At 49.9% G+C, this 16580-nt stretch overlaps 1 protein-coding gene across 4 annotated transcripts in view; it reads right to left on the reverse strand.

The window, feature by feature from the left end:
• Positions 1–1480: 1480 nt before the first annotated feature.
• The window catches only part of LOC121567394 (Down syndrome cell adhesion molecule-like protein 1 homolog), a 171698-nt gene continuing 156598 nt past the window's right edge, over positions 1481–16580 (reverse strand). For 2 of the 4 annotated variants that reach the window (XM_041877413.1, XM_041877411.1), the window contains exons 26-34: positions 14192–14380; positions 13637–13924; positions 12944–13099; positions 12574–12604; positions 12220–12338; positions 11761–11913; positions 11359–11553; positions 2317–2652; positions 1481–2134 (exon numbers count right to left, since the gene is read on the reverse strand). In XM_041877413.1, coding sequence (XP_041733347.1) covers positions 1602–2134; positions 2317–2652; positions 11359–11553; positions 11761–11913; positions 12220–12338; positions 12574–12604; positions 12944–13099; positions 13637–13924; positions 14192–14380 — 2000 coding nt within the window. In that variant the 3' untranslated portion in view covers positions 1481–1601. Of the gene's footprint in view, positions 2135–2316; positions 2653–11358; positions 11554–11760; positions 11914–12219; positions 12342–12573; positions 12605–12943; positions 13100–13636; positions 13925–14191; positions 14381–16580 lie in introns of all 4 variants that reach the window. The other 2 variants (XM_041877412.1, XM_041877410.1) reach the window with 1 other exon arrangement.

The following is a 16580-nucleotide window of genomic DNA, read 5'->3' on the forward strand; positions in this document are numbered from 1 at the left end:
GGACATACACAAAATAGTCCAAATTGGTGGTGACATGATAAAAATGCGATAAAAAAAATAACGGAAAAGTGGTGCGTGCGTATGTATTCACCCCCTTTGCTATGAAGCCCCTAAATAAGATCTGGTGCAACCAATTACCTTCAGAAGTCACATCATTATTTAAATAAAGTCCACCTGTGTGCAATCTAAGTGTCACATTATCTGTCACATGATCTCAGTATATATACACCTGTTCTGAAAGGCCCCAGAGTCAGCAACCACTAAGCAAAGGGCACCACCAAGCAAGCGGCACCATGAAGACCAAGGAGCTCTCCAAACAGGTCAGGGACAAAGTTGTATAGAAGTACAGATCAGGGTTGGGTAAAAAAAAATAATCTCCTAAACGTTGAACATCCCACGGAGCACCATTAAATCCATTATTAAAAAATAGAAAGAATATGGCACCACAACAAACCTGCCAAGAGAGGGCCGCCCACCAAAACTCACGGACCAGGCAAGGAGGGCATTAATCAGAGAGGCAACAAAGAGACCAAACATAACCCTGAAGGAGCTGCAAAGCTCCACAGCGGAGATTGGAATATCTGTCCATAGGAACACTTTAAGCCATTCACTCCACAGAGCTGTGCTTTACGGATGAATGGCCAGGAAAAAGCCATTGCATAAAGAAAAAAATAAGCAAACACATTTGGTGTTCACCAAAAGGCATGTGAGAGACTCCCCAAACATATAGAAGAAGGTACTCTGGTCAGATGAGACTAAAATTGAGCTTTTTGGCCATCAAGGAAAACGCTATGTCTGGCGCAAACCCAACACCTCTCATCACCCCGAGAACACCATCCCCACAGTGAAGCATAGTGGTGGCACCATCATGCTGTGGGGATGTTTTTCATCGGCAGGGACTGGGTAACTGGTCAGAATTGAAGGAATGGCGGATGGCGCTAAATACAGGGAAATTCTTGAAGGAAACCTGTTTCAGTCTTCCAGAGACTTGAGACTGGGACAGGTGTTCACTTTCCAGCAGGACAATGATCCTAAGCATACTGCTAAAGCAACACTTGTGTGGTTTAAGGGGAAACACTGAAATGTCTTGGAATGGCCTAGTCAAAGCCCAGACCTCAATCCAATTGAGAATCTGTGGTATGACTTAAAGATTGCTGTACACCAGCGGAACCCATCCAACTTGAAGGAGCTGGAGCAGTTTTGTCTTGAAGAATGGGCAAAAATCCCAGTCTCTAGATATTCCAAGCTTATAGGGACATACCCCAAGAGACTTGCAGCTGTAATTGCTGCAAAAGGTGACTCTACAAAATATTGACTTTGGGGGGGACGCTGAATAGTTATGCATGCTCAAGTTTTCAGTTTTTTTTGTCTTACTTCTTGTTTGTTTCACCAGAAAATATATTTTGCATCTTCAAAGTGGTAGGCATGTTGTGTAAATCAAATGATACAAATCCCCCAAAAATCCATTTTAATTCCAGGTTGTAAGGCAACAAAATAGGAAAAATGCCAAAGGGGGTGAATACTTTCGCAAGCCACTGTACATTTGTCTGTGTGGCCCCTAACCCTTCCCAAGGCTCCAACATCTACACCAGTGGCTCCAGCTACACCAGTGTATAAGATTTGGAGTAGGCCCCGCCAGCCGCCTGCTTCTGTCTGTCTAGTCTGCCCAGGCCTGACGAGCTGCTCTCCAGCAGAGAGTCTCTGGAGTCTCCCCCCGTGGCTCCCCCGCTGGCCGAGGCTGCGGCGGTAGTGGCGGCAGCAGCTGCAGCACTCTGGGCAGAGGATGAGGAGGAGCCGGGCATGGTGAGAGTCCTCTGAGGCAGGGAGGAGGTGCTGGAACCACCAGACGGCCCTCCAGTCGCCCCTCCTACAGCACCACCACTGCCACTACCACCCCCTGATGCTCCCCCTGAGGCGCTGAGGCCGGCCAGGCCAGCATGGCCCACAGTCAGAGCCTGCTGTTGCTTGGAAGAGTCCATAGTCATGTGGCGACCCTGGGTGTGGTACGCCCGCTGGGCCAGGCTGCGGATGGAGGCCTCACGGGGCGGCACCACCGGGCATGGTTCATGAAGCTCCGACTGCTTCCGGAAGAAAGGGTCTGTCTTCATGTAGAGGGGAAGGTTACAGTAGTCACCTGGGGTGGGGGGATGAAAGAGAGAAAGAGGGAGAGATATCATGCACATTTGTTATATGTCACAGTACCGAAATGTGTCTAAAGTACATCAAACAACCCTGCTCACTCTAACCATGCTTAGAGGCCGTTACATTAGCCCGACTTATAGGATCATCCTAACAAAGCACAGGTCTCATACTCACTTTTGGCAGTCCACTCGCTCTTGTTGGCGCGGTGGGGGATGGGCACGGCTACGTTGGTAGGTCTTCCGCGGTCGTAGTCCTGGGGTTTGGGTGGCGAGGCGGTGAAGCGACACAGGCCCGTCTCGGACGGGGTGCTCATGGAGGTCATGCTGTCGCCATTGTCGTTGGTGCCCGTGGTCATCTGGTCTGAGGAACTGTCGGAGATGAAGCACTCAGTGATCTCAAACTTGGCGTGCTGTAGGTGCTCCTCAAGCTTGGCGTGTTCATAGGCCCGCGCCAGCTCCTCATAGGTGGACGACGCACTCTCTGTAGACACCATGCTGTTACGCCCCTTATCTGAGGACAAAGAGAGAGAGAGAGAGAGAGAGAGAGAGAGAGAGAGAGAGAGAGAGAGAGAGAGAGAGAGAGAGAGAGAGAGAGAGAGAGAGAGAGAGAGAGAGAGAGAGAGAGAGAGAGAGAGAGAGAGAGAGAGAGAGAGAGAGAGAGAGACAGACAGAGAGAGCGAGAGAGTTGGTATTGTACATGAATTATGCCAATCTTACACCATCTCCTTGCACTACAGACGTGTGTATGTACAGTGAGGGAAAAAAGTATTTGATCCCCTGCTGATTTTGTATATTTGCCCACTGACAAAGAAATGATCAGTCTATAATTTTTATGGTAGGTTTATTTGAACAGTGAGAGACAGAATAACAACAAAAAAATCCAGAAAAACGCATGTCAAAAATTGTATTAATTGATTTGCTTTTTAATGAGGGAAATAACTATTTGACCCCTCTGCAAAACATGACTTAGTACTTGGTGGCAAAACCCTTGTTGGCAATCACAGAGGTCAGACGTTTCTTGTAGTTGGCCACCAGGTTTGCACACATCTCAGGAGGGATTTTGTCCCACTCCTCTTTGCAGATCTTCTCCAAGTCATTAAGGTTTCGAGGCTGACGTTTGGGAACTCGAACCTTCAGCTCCCTCCACAGATTTTCTATGGGATTAAGGTCTGGAGACTGGCTAGGCCACTCCAGGACCTTAATGTGCTTCTTCTTGAGCCACTCCTTTGTTGCCTTGGCCATGTGTTTTGGGTCATTGTCATGCTGGAATACCCATCCACAACCCATTGTCATTGCCCTGGCTGAGGGAAGGAGGTTCTCACCCAAGATTTGACGATACATGGCCCCGCCCATCGTCCCTTTGATGCGATGAAGTTGTCCTGTCCCTTTAGCAGAAAAACACCCCCAAAGCATAATGTTTCCACCTCCATGTTTGATGGTGGGGATGGTGTTCTTGGGGTCATAGGCAGCATTCCTCCTCCTCCAAACACAGCGAGTTGAGTTGATGCCAAAGAGCTCCATTTTGGTCTCATCTGACCACAATACTTTCACCCAGTTCTCCTCTGAATCATTCAGATGTTCATTGGCAAACTTCAGATGGGCATGTATATGTGCTTTCTTGAGCAGGGGGACCTTGCGGGCGCTGCAGGATTTTAGTCCTTCACGGCGTAGTGTGTTACCAATTGTTTTCTTGGTGACTATGGTCCCAGCTGCCTTGAGATCATTGACAAGATCCTCCCGTGTAGTTCTGGGCTGATTCCTCACCGTTCTCATGATCATCGCAACTCCACGAGGTGAGATCTTGCATGGAGCCCCAGGCAGAGGGAGATTGACAGTTATTTTGTGTTTCTTCCATTTGCGAATAATCGCACCAACTGTTGTCACCTTCTCACCAAGCTGCTTGGCGATGGTCTTGTAGCCCATTCCAGCCTTGTGTAGGTCTACAATCTTGTCCCTGACATCCTTGGAGAGCTCTTTGGTCTTGGCCATGGTGGAGAGTTTGGAATCTGATTGATTGATTGCTTCTGTGGGCAGGTGTCTTTTATACAGGTAACAAGCTGAGATTAGGAGCACTCTCTTTAAGAGTGTGCTCCTAATCTCAGGTCATTACCTGTATAAAATACACCTGGGAGCCAGAAAATCTTTCTTATTGAGAGGGGGTCAAATACTTATTTCCCTCATTAAAATGCAAATCAATTTATAACATTTTTGTCAATAATTTTTCTGGATTTTTTTGTTGTTATTCTGTCTCTCACTGTTCAAATAAACCTACCATAAAAATTATAGACTGATCATTTCTTTGTCAGTGGGCAAACGTACAAAATCAGCAGGGGATCAAATACTTTTTTCCCTCACTGTATCATTATTCCATTTGTATTTTCTTGTCAATTACACACACCTGGTTCAAATCACTTCATTAGTCCATGTATAAGTGTTCCCTCTGCGCCCTTGTCCTTGTGGGTGATTGTTTTATGTGAGTTGAGTGTAGCTCGGTGGAGCTACTCGTACTTTGTATTGCCGGGGTAGATTATTCCCCTGTGCCTGTATTTTGTTGGAGCTACCCGTACCTTGTATTGCCGGGGTAGACTTATCCCCTGTGCCTGTATTTTGTTGTCGCTATCCAGCGCAACTGTGTACAACGGAATAAACTCTGTATTCTGTGATTTACCCTCCTGCGCCTGACTCCTTCTAATCACACTCATCACAGAATCACCCACCCGCTATGGAGTCAGCGGGAGAGGAGCGCATGCCTGGAGTCGTGCCACGGGTCCAGGAGCATTCCACGATGCTGGCCAGCTTGGGAGAAGCGATGGATCGAGTTCTTCAGGTCGTCCAACGCCTGGAGAGGAGAAGACCCAATCTGTCGAGACCAGCTGGCCAACCGGATCCAGCCACCCCCACCCCAGCACGCGGAGGGATCCAGATTTCCCGACCATGGGAGTTCGACGGCACGGCGGCGCTCTGCCAAGGATTCCTCCTCCAACTGGAGCTCTACTTCTCCAGCATCAGGCCGGCCCCATCGGTGCGGGAGAAAGTGTCCGTCCTCGTTTCCTGCCTCTCGAGGAAAGCCCTGGAGTGGGCCAACATGGTTTGGAACGAAGGAGGAGCCGCGTTGGAGAACTACGGGGAGTTCGCTCACCTCTTTCGGGCTGTCTTCGATCACCCGCCCAAAAGTCGAGAGGCGGGCGAGCGGCTGGTCCACCTGAAGCAGGGGACGAGGACCGCGCAGGACTTTGCTTTGGAGTTTCGGACTCTTGCAGTGGGATCCGGGTAGAACGAGCGGGCCCTAATCGACCATTTCCGGTGCCATCTGCGGGAGGACGTCCGATGGGAGATAGCCTGCCGGGACACCAAGTTGTCCTTCACGCAACTGGTGGACATGGCCATCTGTTTGGACAACCTGCTGGCAGCCAGAGGACGTCCTGGAAGGGGTCTGCCCGTTCCCACCCCAGCCGACTCGGATCCCGAGCTGGTGGAGCTGGGTGGAGCCGCCGTCCGAGAGAGTGGAGGACGACAGTGACAGTGCCACTCTGGTGGCACGAAGGGACAGTACACCACACGTTGTCGTCAACGCTCTTTTGGGTCTGGAGGCGGCAGGCAGGGCACTCTCGCATCACCCCAGGTATCGAACACCCACACTTGTTCAGAGCCCTCTGCTGCGCACTGTACCCTATCCATCTACAGTCCCTCTCACATGGTAGTTCCCCAGTGTAAGGCGCTAGTCGATTTAGGTGCAGCTGGGAACTTTATGGACAGGGCATTCTCACGCCGTCTAGGCATTTCATTGGTTCCCCTATCCATTCCACTCCCCATCAGAGCACTTGATTGTCAACCATTAGGGTCCGTATTTGTTCAGGAAGTTACTGCACCAGTCACCATGATTACCCAGGACACTCATTGTGAGCAGATGTCTTTTTTAAATTATTGAGTCCCCTGCTTTCCCTGTGGTATTAGGTATCCCTTGGTTAGCACTCCACAACCCCACCTTCTCATGGCCACAGAGGGTTCTCACGGGGTGGTCTTGAGAGTGTCAGTGTAGGTGTCTAGGTGTTTCCGTTGGTGCGACCACGGTGGAAAGTCCAGACAGTACCACCACCGTGCGCATTCCCCCAGAATGCCTCAATTTGGTGCACGCATTTTCAAAAACGCAGGCTACAAAGTTACCACCTCATCGGGCAGGGGATTGCGCGATAAACCTCCGGGTAGACGCTGTACCTTCCAGGAGTCATGTGTACCCCCTGTCACAGGCTGAAACGGTGGCCATGGAAACATACGTCACCGAGTCCCTGTGCCAGGGGTATATACAGTGGGGAGAATTTTGTAGGTTTTCCTACTTACAAAGCATGTAGAGGTCTGTAATTTTTATCATAGGTACACTTCAACTGTGAGAGACGGAATCTAAAACAAAAATCCAGAAAATCACATTGTATGATTTTTAAGTAATTAATTTGCATTATATTACATGACATAAGTATTTGATCACCTACCAACCAGTAAGAATTCCGGCTCTCACAGACCTGTTAGTTTTTCTTTAAGAAGCCCTCCTGTTTTCCACTCATTACCTGTATTAACTGCACCTGTTTGAACTCGTTACCTGTATAAAAGACACCTGTTCACACACTCAATCAAACAGACTCCAACCTCTTCACAATGGCCAAGACCAGAGAGCTGTGTAAGGACATCAGGGATAAAATTGTAGACCTGCACAAGGCTGGGATGGGCTACAGGACAATAGGCAAGCAGCTTGGTGAGAAGGCAACAACTGTTGGCGCAATTATTAGAAAATGGAAGAAGTTCAAGATGACGGTCAATCACCCTCGGTCTGGGGCTCCATGCAAGATCTCACCTCGTGGGACATCAATGATCATGAGGAAGGTGAGGGATCAGCCCAGATCTATACGGCAGGACCTGGTCAATGACCTGAAGAGAGCTGGGACCACAGTCTCAAAGAAAACCATTAGTAACACACTACGTCGTCATGGATTAAAATCCTGCAGCGCACGCAAGCTCAAGCCAGCGCATGTCCAGGCCCGTCTGAAGTTTGCCAATGACCATCTGGATGATCCAGAGGAGGAATGGGAGAAGGTCATGTGGTCTGATGAGACAAAAATAAAGCTTTGTTTGGAGGAAGAAGAAGGATGAGTACAACCCCAAGAACACCATCCCAACCGTGAAGCATGGAGGTGGAAACATCATTCTTTGGGAATGCTTTTCTGCAAAGGGGACAGGACGACTGCACCGTATTGAGGGGAGGATGGATGGAGCCATGTATCGCGAGATCTTGGCCAACAACCTCTTTCCCTCAGTAAGAGCATTGAAGATGGGTCGTGGCTGGGTCTTCCAGCATGACAACGACCCGAAACACACAGCCAGGGCAACTAAGGAGTGGCTCCGTAAGGTGTATCTCAAGTTCCTGGAGTGGCCTAGCCAGTCTCCAGACCTGAACCCAATAGAAAATCTTTGGAGGGAGCTGAAAGTCCGTATTGCCCAGCGACAGCCCCGAAACCTGAAGGATCTGCAGAAGGTCTGTATGGAGGAGTGGGACAAAATCCCTGCTGCAGTGTGTGCAAACCTGGTCAAGACCTACAGGAAACATATGATCTCTGTAATTGCAAACAAAGGTTTCTGTACCAAATATTAAGTTCTGCTTTTCTGATGTATCAAATACTTATGTCATGCAATAAAATGCAAATGAATTACTTAAAAATCATACAATGTGATTTTCTGGATTTTCTTAGATTCCGTCTCTCGCCGTTGAAGTGTACCTATGATAAAAATTACTGACCTCTACATGCTTTGTAAGTAGGAAAACCTGCAAAATCGGCAGTGTATCAAATACTTGTTCTCCCCACTGAACAGCCCTCCACTTCACCCGCGTCCTGGAGTTTCTTCTTTGTGAAGAAGAAAGACGGCGGTCTGCGCCCGTGCTTTGATTATCGACCACTGAACAAGGAGACGATCAGATTTAGTTATCCTCTCCACCTCATTCCGTCAGTGATCAAGTCAATGCATGGGGCGTGCTTCTTCACCAAATTAGATCTCAGGAGTGCGTACAACCTGGTGCGTATCCGAGAGGGGGATGAGTGGAAGACAGCATTCAGCACAACCACGGGGCATTATGAATACCTGGTGATGCCCTACGGTTTGATGAATGCTCCATCTGTCTTCCAGTCCTTTGTGAATGAGGTGTTTCGGGACATGCTTGGTCGCGGTGTAGTGGTCTACATCGATGGCATTCTGGTGTATTCCGCTATGCACGCCGAGCATGTGTCCCTGGTTCGCAAAGTGCTGGCCCGACTGTTGGAAAATGACCTTTATGCCATGGCAGAGAAGTGTATGTTTTTCCAGCAGTCCGTCTCCTTCCTCAGATACCGCATTACTACCTCAGGTGTGGAGATGGAGGGAGATCGCATTTCAGCCGTGAATAATTGGCCAACTCCAACCACGGTTAGGGAGGTGCAGCGCTTCCTTGGCTTCGCCAACTACTATCGGAGGTTTATCCGGGGCTTTGTCAAGGTCGCAGCTCCCATTACATCCCTGTTGAAGGGTGGGCCGTCCTGGCTCCGCTGGTCTGCTGAGGCTGACCTGGCCTTAGCAAACTGTCGGGTCTGTTCACCTCAGCCCCGGTACTGGCCCACCCCGATCCATCAATACCGTTCGTAGTGGAGGTGGATGTGTCCGAGGTAGGGATAGGCGCTGTCCTGTCTCAACGCTCGGGCACTCCACCCAAGCTCCACCCCTCTGCCTTCTTCTCTAAGAAGCTCAGCCCAGTGGAGCAGAACTGCGACATTGGTGATCGGGAGCTGTTGGCTGTTGTCCGAGCCTTGTCCGTGTGGAGGCATTGGCTTGAAGGGTCGAAACACCCTTTCCTCGTCTGGACGGACCACCATAACCTGGAGTACATCTGGGCAGCGAGGAGGCTGAATCCTCGCCAGGCCAGGTCGACCCAATTCGATTTTACACTGTCATACATCCCTGGTATGAAGAACATGAAGGCAGACGCATTGTTACGGCTGTATGACACAGAGGAGAGGCCCAGAGACAACACCCCCATACTCCCGGCCTCCTGCATTGTGGCGCCGGTAGTATGGGCGATGGATGCGGATATAGAGCAGGCATTATGCACAGATCCATCTCCACCTCAGTGTCCAGCTGGGCTGCGGTACGTGCCTGCGCTTATCCGTGATTGGCTGATCTACTGGGCACACACGTCACCCTCCTCTGGTCACCCAGGTATCGGTCGTACAGTGCGCTTCCTGACCGGAAAGTACTGGTGGCCTACCTTGGCTAAAGACGAGAGGGTGTATGTCTCCTCCTGCTCGGTGAGCGCCCAGAGTAAGGCACCTAGGCACCTCCCAGCGGGTAAGTTACAACCTTTACCAGTTCCACAACGACCATTGTCTCACCTAAGTGTTGATTTCCTGACTGATCTTCCCCTCTCCCAAGGTAACACCACCATCCTGGTCGTTGTGGACCGCTTTTCCAAGTCCTGCCGCCTCCTTCCTCTGCCCGTTCTCCCCACGGCTCTGCAAACTGCGGAGGCCCTGTTTACACACGTCTTCCGGCACTACGGGGTACCAGAGGATATAGTGTCTGACCGAGGTCCCCAGTTCACATCCAAGGTCTGGAAGGCGTTCATGGAACGTCTGGAGGTCTCGGTCAGCCTGACCTCTGGGTTCCACCCCGAGTATAATGGGCAGGTGGAACGGGTAAATAAGGATGTGGGTAGGTTCCTGCGGTCCTACTGCCATGACCGGCCGGGGGAGTGGTCGGTGTGCTTGCCATGGGCAGAATATGCCCAGAACTCTCTCCACCACTCCTCTACTAACCTAACGCCATTCCAATGTGTTTTAGGTTACCAACTGGTTCTGGCACCGTAGCACCAGAGCCAGACCGAGGCCACTGCGGTGGATGACTGGTTTCGGCGCACGGAGGAGACGTGGGACGCTGCCCACGTTCACCTCCAACGCGCCGTGCGTCGTCAGAAGGCCGACGCTGACCGCCACCCCAGTGAGGCCCCGGTCTTCGTACCGGGGGATCGGGTCTGGCTCTCGACCCAGAATCTGCCCCTCCGCCTGCCCTGCCGGAAGCTGAGCCCGCGGTTTGTGGGGCCGTTCAAAGTCCTGAGGAGAATCAACGAGGTCACCTATAGGTTATTACTTCCCCCTGATTACCATATTAACCCCTCGTTTCATGTGTCTCTCCTCAGGCCGGTGGTGGCTGGTCCGCTCCAGGAGTCTGAGGTACGGGAGGTCCCTCCACCTCCTCTGGACATCGGGGGGGCCCCGGCGTACTCTATCCATTCCATCCTGGATTCGAGGCGTCGGGTGGGGGGCCTTCAGTACCTCGTGGAGTGGGAGGGGTACGGTCCGGAGGAATGGTGCTGGGTCCCGGTGAGGGATATTCTCAATCCCTCCCTGTAGCGGGATTTCCACTGTCGCCATCTGGCTCGCCCTGCTCCGCGTCCTCCTGGCAGTCCCCGAGGCCGGGGTCGGCCCGCTGCTGGAGCTGCGCGTCAAGGGGGTGGGTACTGTCACGACTTCCGCCGAGGCTGCCTCCCCTCCTTGTTCGGGCAGGCTTCGGCGTTCGTCGTCACCGGCTTACTAGCCACTGCCGCTCCATATATCATCATTCCATTTGTCTTGTCAATTACACACACCGGGTTCATATCCCCTCATTAGTCTGTGTATATGTGTTCCCTCTGCCCCCTTGTCCTTGTGGGTGATTGTTTTATGTGAGTTGAGTGTAGCTCGGTGGAGCTACTCGTACCTTGTATTGCCGGGGTAGATTATTTCCCTGTGCCTGTATTTTGTTGGAGCTACCCGTACCTTGTATTGCCGGGGTAGATTGTTCCCCTGTGCCTATATTTTGTTGTCGCTATCCAGCGCAACTGTGTACGACAGAATAAACTCTGTATTCAGTGATTTACCCTCCTGCGCCTGACTCCTTCTAATCACACTCATCACAATAAGGCTATAACGTTGTAAAATGTGGAAAAGGTCAATAAGGTCTGATAACTTTCCGAACACTGTATGTATATATGTATGCATGTATGTAATGTGTGTGTACTGCATGTGTATCATGACTGTGTATGTGTGTGAGTGTCACAAGTGTGTGTGTCATGAGTGTGTATATCATGAGAGTGTGTGGCCTATGTTTGTGTGTGTGCTGGGTGTGTGTATCAAGAGTGCATGTGTGCATGATATGCCAGGCTCACCCGTGTCCTGTGAGAGGCTGGCGCTGTAGCTGTCGCTCTCGGTGACAGTGATGCCATGCTGGGAGCCCACGGTGCGCCAGTCGGACGTGAGGGTACGGGCGGGCGTGGATGATTGGCACTTGGTCAAGGTCCACTGGCTGGAGTAGCGATTCCTCGTACTGTGGGCCGACTTCACGCTCTTCCTCGACACTGGGTCTACCGGGGGAGAGTGGGAAGAGAGAAGGAGGGGGGAGGAAGGTAGGTAGGAGAGGTGGAGGAGGGGATGAGAGGTAGAGGAAGGGAGGAGAACACAAGAGTCAGTAAGTTAAATGGCAATTATGGAAGGAATGGACAAGTCTACTATGTATATATATCAATTGACCAAGAACATAAGACTAAGGGCAGTTAGGGCTCTCCACTTACTGGTCCCTGGTCTGATGTCGGACATGTCAATCAGAGGGCCGGTGTTCTGGATGAGGGCGGGGTGATGCACAGACACGCCCGTACAGAAGCTCTGTGGATTCACATTCTGGCTGAACTCCGTGTCAGTCACTGGGATGGTGGCTTTGTCTTCACCTAGCAGAGGGATTGACAGAAGCAACAATTATTCATGACTGATGATTCATGCTCATTCATGAACACAAATTTGCATTACAGTGTAGGTCGAAAATAGCAATAACATCCGTATCAGGTAGGCACTCATCAACACACATCAACACAAAAACACACACATGGACGTGCACACACATGCTCGTGTGCACACACACACACACACACACACACACACACACACACACACACACACACACACACACACACAAACACAAACACACACACACACACACACACACACACACACACACACACACACACTGCACCGACCAATCTGTTTGATTCCTTCCTTATCCTCGATGAGCAGCTGGACTCTGGGGATGTCGATGTGGAGTCGGGGGCCCTGAGGGGGTCCCTTCACAGGGGTGTCAAAGCTCCGGTTATTCTTACTACTCCAGGGACACAAGGCACACACACACAAACACACACGCAGAGCGTAAATCACCTTATTTCAGAAATAGGATTTCTCTATCTGTCTTTTAAGACATTCACTGTATCTAGAGGTAAGGTAACCACAAATGTGTAATGTTTTCTAAAATGTGTCTTAATTTCAGTGTGTTGTATGAATGTTTCCATTGGGGTATGAACTGTAAACAGAGGAACACCAGAGATAATATATATTACCTGATCAGCATCTCAGCCAGGCTTTTGGCATCTAGAGGGAACATTAAAAATAGAGCAGGTATTCGGTTATATGGAGCACAATAAGTCAGAGAGTACTTATGCTCTCTCTCTACACATCTTCTTTCTGTCACTCACCCCTCAACCCTCAACCCTGTCTCCTGTCCTCTCCTCCCTCTCTCACCCCTCAGTCTCTTCTCCACACCTCTTCTTTCTCTCTCACCCCGGATACATCTCTCTTCCTGCCCCTCTCCTCTCTTTCGTCCCTCTCTCAATGCTCTTTCCTCTCTTTTGCTCCCTCCCTTACTCAACCCTCTCTCTTCTCCACACCTCTCCCTCCCTCCCTCCCTCCCTCCCGTCCTCCCTCACCCACCTCTCAGTCGCTTCAGTCTCTTCTCTTTGCGTTTCTTGCGGATGATGAAGAGCAGGGCGACGACCAGAGTGACCAGGATGACGGGGCAGCCAATGGAGAAGAGCTTCTTAACGTCGTCGCCCTCCGGCCGCGCTGACTTGATGGGAGGGATGGTACCTACATAGAAAATATATCAGGTTATATGACATGGTTATATGGCATATAGGTTATATGACATTATATCAGGTGTTATATAAGAAGAAGATGTATAGGAAGAGGATGAGGAGAAGCGAGACACACTAAATTGATTCTAACAAATCATTTTAAAAGGAAGCCAATTGCTATCCTATCACACGAGTTATCGCGAGTTGTCACACATCGAGACATAATAATGTGTTCTAATTCTATTTCTAAGTCACGTATGGAGTAATCAACTCCTTCGATAAGGTCATTTGATATAAATGTAGATTTTTTTTATTTTTACCAATTGTTCTCCTGCTCTAAGACTTTATTATACATGTCAAAAATAAAATATGGAGTTATTTTGTGGGTTTTATTTCTGTTATTGAGATAGGACAGTGAAGAGGAGACAGGAAAGATTGCGAGTCAGAAGGGCAGATTCGAACCCATGCCGCCTCTGGAACGTGTGCCAGGGTCCGAGACACAAACCACTGGACCTCACAGGCCAGAGAAATTAAATCAGTTTGTACTCACTGCCGTCATAGTCCAGCGTGGCGAACTGGGAGCTCTGGTTTCCACAGCCGGCGCTGTTACAGGCCTTCATCTTCAGCTCGTACCAGGTGGCCTCGCGGAGCTCAGCCAGGAACACGTCGGCGGTGGCGTTGGTGTGCACGTTCTGCCACGCCCAGTTCCCCTTAGGTCTGAACTCCAGAAGCACTGCTGTGATGGGACAGCCACCGTTCGCCCAGCCCTGCAGGTTGAGCCTGGCGTGGGTAGAGTTGATGTGGGTGAACACCGGCTGGTCCTTATTGAACTGGGGCTCTGGAAGAGGCGGGTCAGGAGGGAGTTCTCAGTAAAAAAAAAAGTGAATGTCTTGAAATATTATGATATAATAAGTGACATTTAATTCTATGAATCTACCTATCCACCTCATTACCCCTCTCACAGCTATAACCACATCGCCCCATCTACTTTAGCTCCTCCCTCTCTGCCCCTCGTCGCCTCTCCTGTCCCTAAACCCTCCCATGTCCCTGTATCCCCCGGTCCATGCTCCCCAACCTCCTCCCCCACTCTCCTCCTACCACTTACCTCGTCCGTGTGTCTTAGCCTCGATGATCTCACTGATGCGACCCGCTCCCACGCTGTTCTTGGCGGCCAGTTTGACCTTGTACCAGGTGCCACAGCGTAGGTTGTCCAGCTTGAAGGACCTCTCACTGGAACTGATGAACACGTCCCTCCACCCCTCTATGTTGTCCACCGAGTACTGCAGCACGAAACCTGGGGAACACACAAAGACTTTCTTTTTCAGACTTTTTTTTTTACCCCCCTTTTCGTGATATCCAATTGGTAGTTACAGTCTTGTCCCATCGCTGCAACTCCCGTACGGACTCGGGAGAGGCGAAGGTCGAGAGCCATGCGTCCTCCGAAACATGACCCTGCCAAGCCGCACTGCTTCTTGACACACTGCTTGCTTAACCCGAAAGCCAGCCTCACCAATGTGTCAAAGGAAACACTGTACAACTGGCGACCGAAGTCAGCTTGCAGGTGCCCAGCCCGCCACAGGGAGTCGCAAGATGGGACAAGGACATCCCGGCCGGCCAAACCCTCTCCTAACCCGGACGACTCTGGGCCAATTATGCACCGCCTCATGGGTCTCCCGGTCACGGCCAGCTGTGACACAGCCTGGGATCGTACCCAGGTCTGTAGTGACGCCTCAAGCACTGCGATACAGTGCCTTAGACCGCTGCGCCACTCTGGAGGCCATAATTGAACATTTAAATGCACCAGATAACCATATATATATGCAATATTCAGCTGGTTCATATTTCATTGTGTCAGTACCGCTGGATAACACCAGAGGGCGATGGTGCATCGTACATCTCCTCCACTACCATAGATCCAGATGGAGAAGGCTGCATTTCTGACTGTTCTATGCCGCCATTACTTTCCCAGAAGCACCCATCTGGGTTTGGGTGGGCGCTGACTGGGCATATATGTAAATGAGGACACAATATGGCGTCTGCAGTCATAATCAGCTGCCTTGGATTTATAGTCTGTTTTAACTCTCTCTCTAGCTCTGTCTCCATCGCATCTCTGTCTCCATCTCTTATGCTGTCTAGCACTCTCTCTATCTCTCTCTCTCTCCCTCCTTATCTCCCTTCCTCTCTCAGTCAGTCTAGCTCTCCCTCCTCCATCTCTCTCTCCTCAATCTCTGTCTGTCTCCCTTTCTCTTCGGTGGCAGATGGCATAATAAAGGGTGGCATGCCAGATGGAATGACCTGTAAGGAAAGCCTACTAGCTTTCTTTGTGTGTGTTTTTAGAGGTATTACTACTTTCCTGGACAAACAGTGGATAAAGCCAACCAGTGGTTCTGGTTCTCTCTCTCTCTCTCTCTCTCTCTCTCTCTCTCTCTCTCTCTCTCTCTCTCTCTCTCTCTCTCTCTCTCTCTCTCTCTCTCTCTCTCTCTCTCTCTCCCTCTCTCCCTCTCTCCCTCTCTCCCTCTCTCCCTCCCTCCCTCCCTCCTCCCTCCCTCAGACAGACAGATGAATGGACGAAGGGACAGACGCACAGCCGGAGCGAAAAACAATAATCTTACAGAGGAAGATAGACTAATACATACAAAGGCAAAGTGAATCAAAGACTACATGTCGAAAAGGTGTGTATACACACACTGGGCTCTATTTTCGGCTGCCGTTAATCCAGCACACTTGTCAAACGCACACTTGTTTGCAATTTCGACCTGTTTCAACCTCTTATATTTTCAAACCTTAGCACTAGGATTTGGCAATTTACCAGAGCCCACTGAACAACTACGCACACTGCAAATTGCACACACACACTGAATTTACACACTGCATGATCAATAATAGATAATCAATGCTACAGCTCCTTAACTGGGCTCCAAAACAGAGTGGACACCAGTCAGTAAACAGATAGCATGGTATGCAAACTAACAAAGCTTGCTTGCGCTGAGGTAGTAAGGGTGGCAATATCTGAGGTGTGCGTCTTAAAAACGTGCGCCAAAGTGCCAATTTCAGTTTGTGCTGATGGGGATATTTAAGACTAACCGAAAGCTGGTCTAACCTGGTTGGTTATGACATGGATTTTGACAACAGAAACGCAGCCTATCCAGTGGTGATGACAGTGCCAATATGTACGTGTAACAAGAGAGATGTGCTTTTTGTGCCTGTACACCTCGTCTTTAGAAACATACAAAACTAAAAACAAAATCCCTATTTAATTTAATTTGATTAAAAACCAAGCATAGCCTTCCCTCCTCTTAATGAAGCCTGTTTATTTGTCATGCCCAATGCATTCGCCAAGTAATCAAGACTATCGATAAAGCGTTTGACTCATCACCAAAGCTTTATTAAAATATCAAATTTGGCAGCAGCAAGAAATTGAGAGGGCATCACATTTGTATCTATGTAGGCTATTATATATTATTTTAGCCAGCTCCTGTTATTATTTTGGATAT

Source organism: Coregonus clupeaformis, chromosome 6, assembly GCF_020615455.1.
Source record: "Coregonus clupeaformis isolate EN_2021a chromosome 6, ASM2061545v1, whole genome shotgun sequence".
Lineage (NCBI taxonomy): Eukaryota > Metazoa > Chordata > Actinopteri > Salmoniformes > Salmonidae > Coregonus > Coregonus clupeaformis.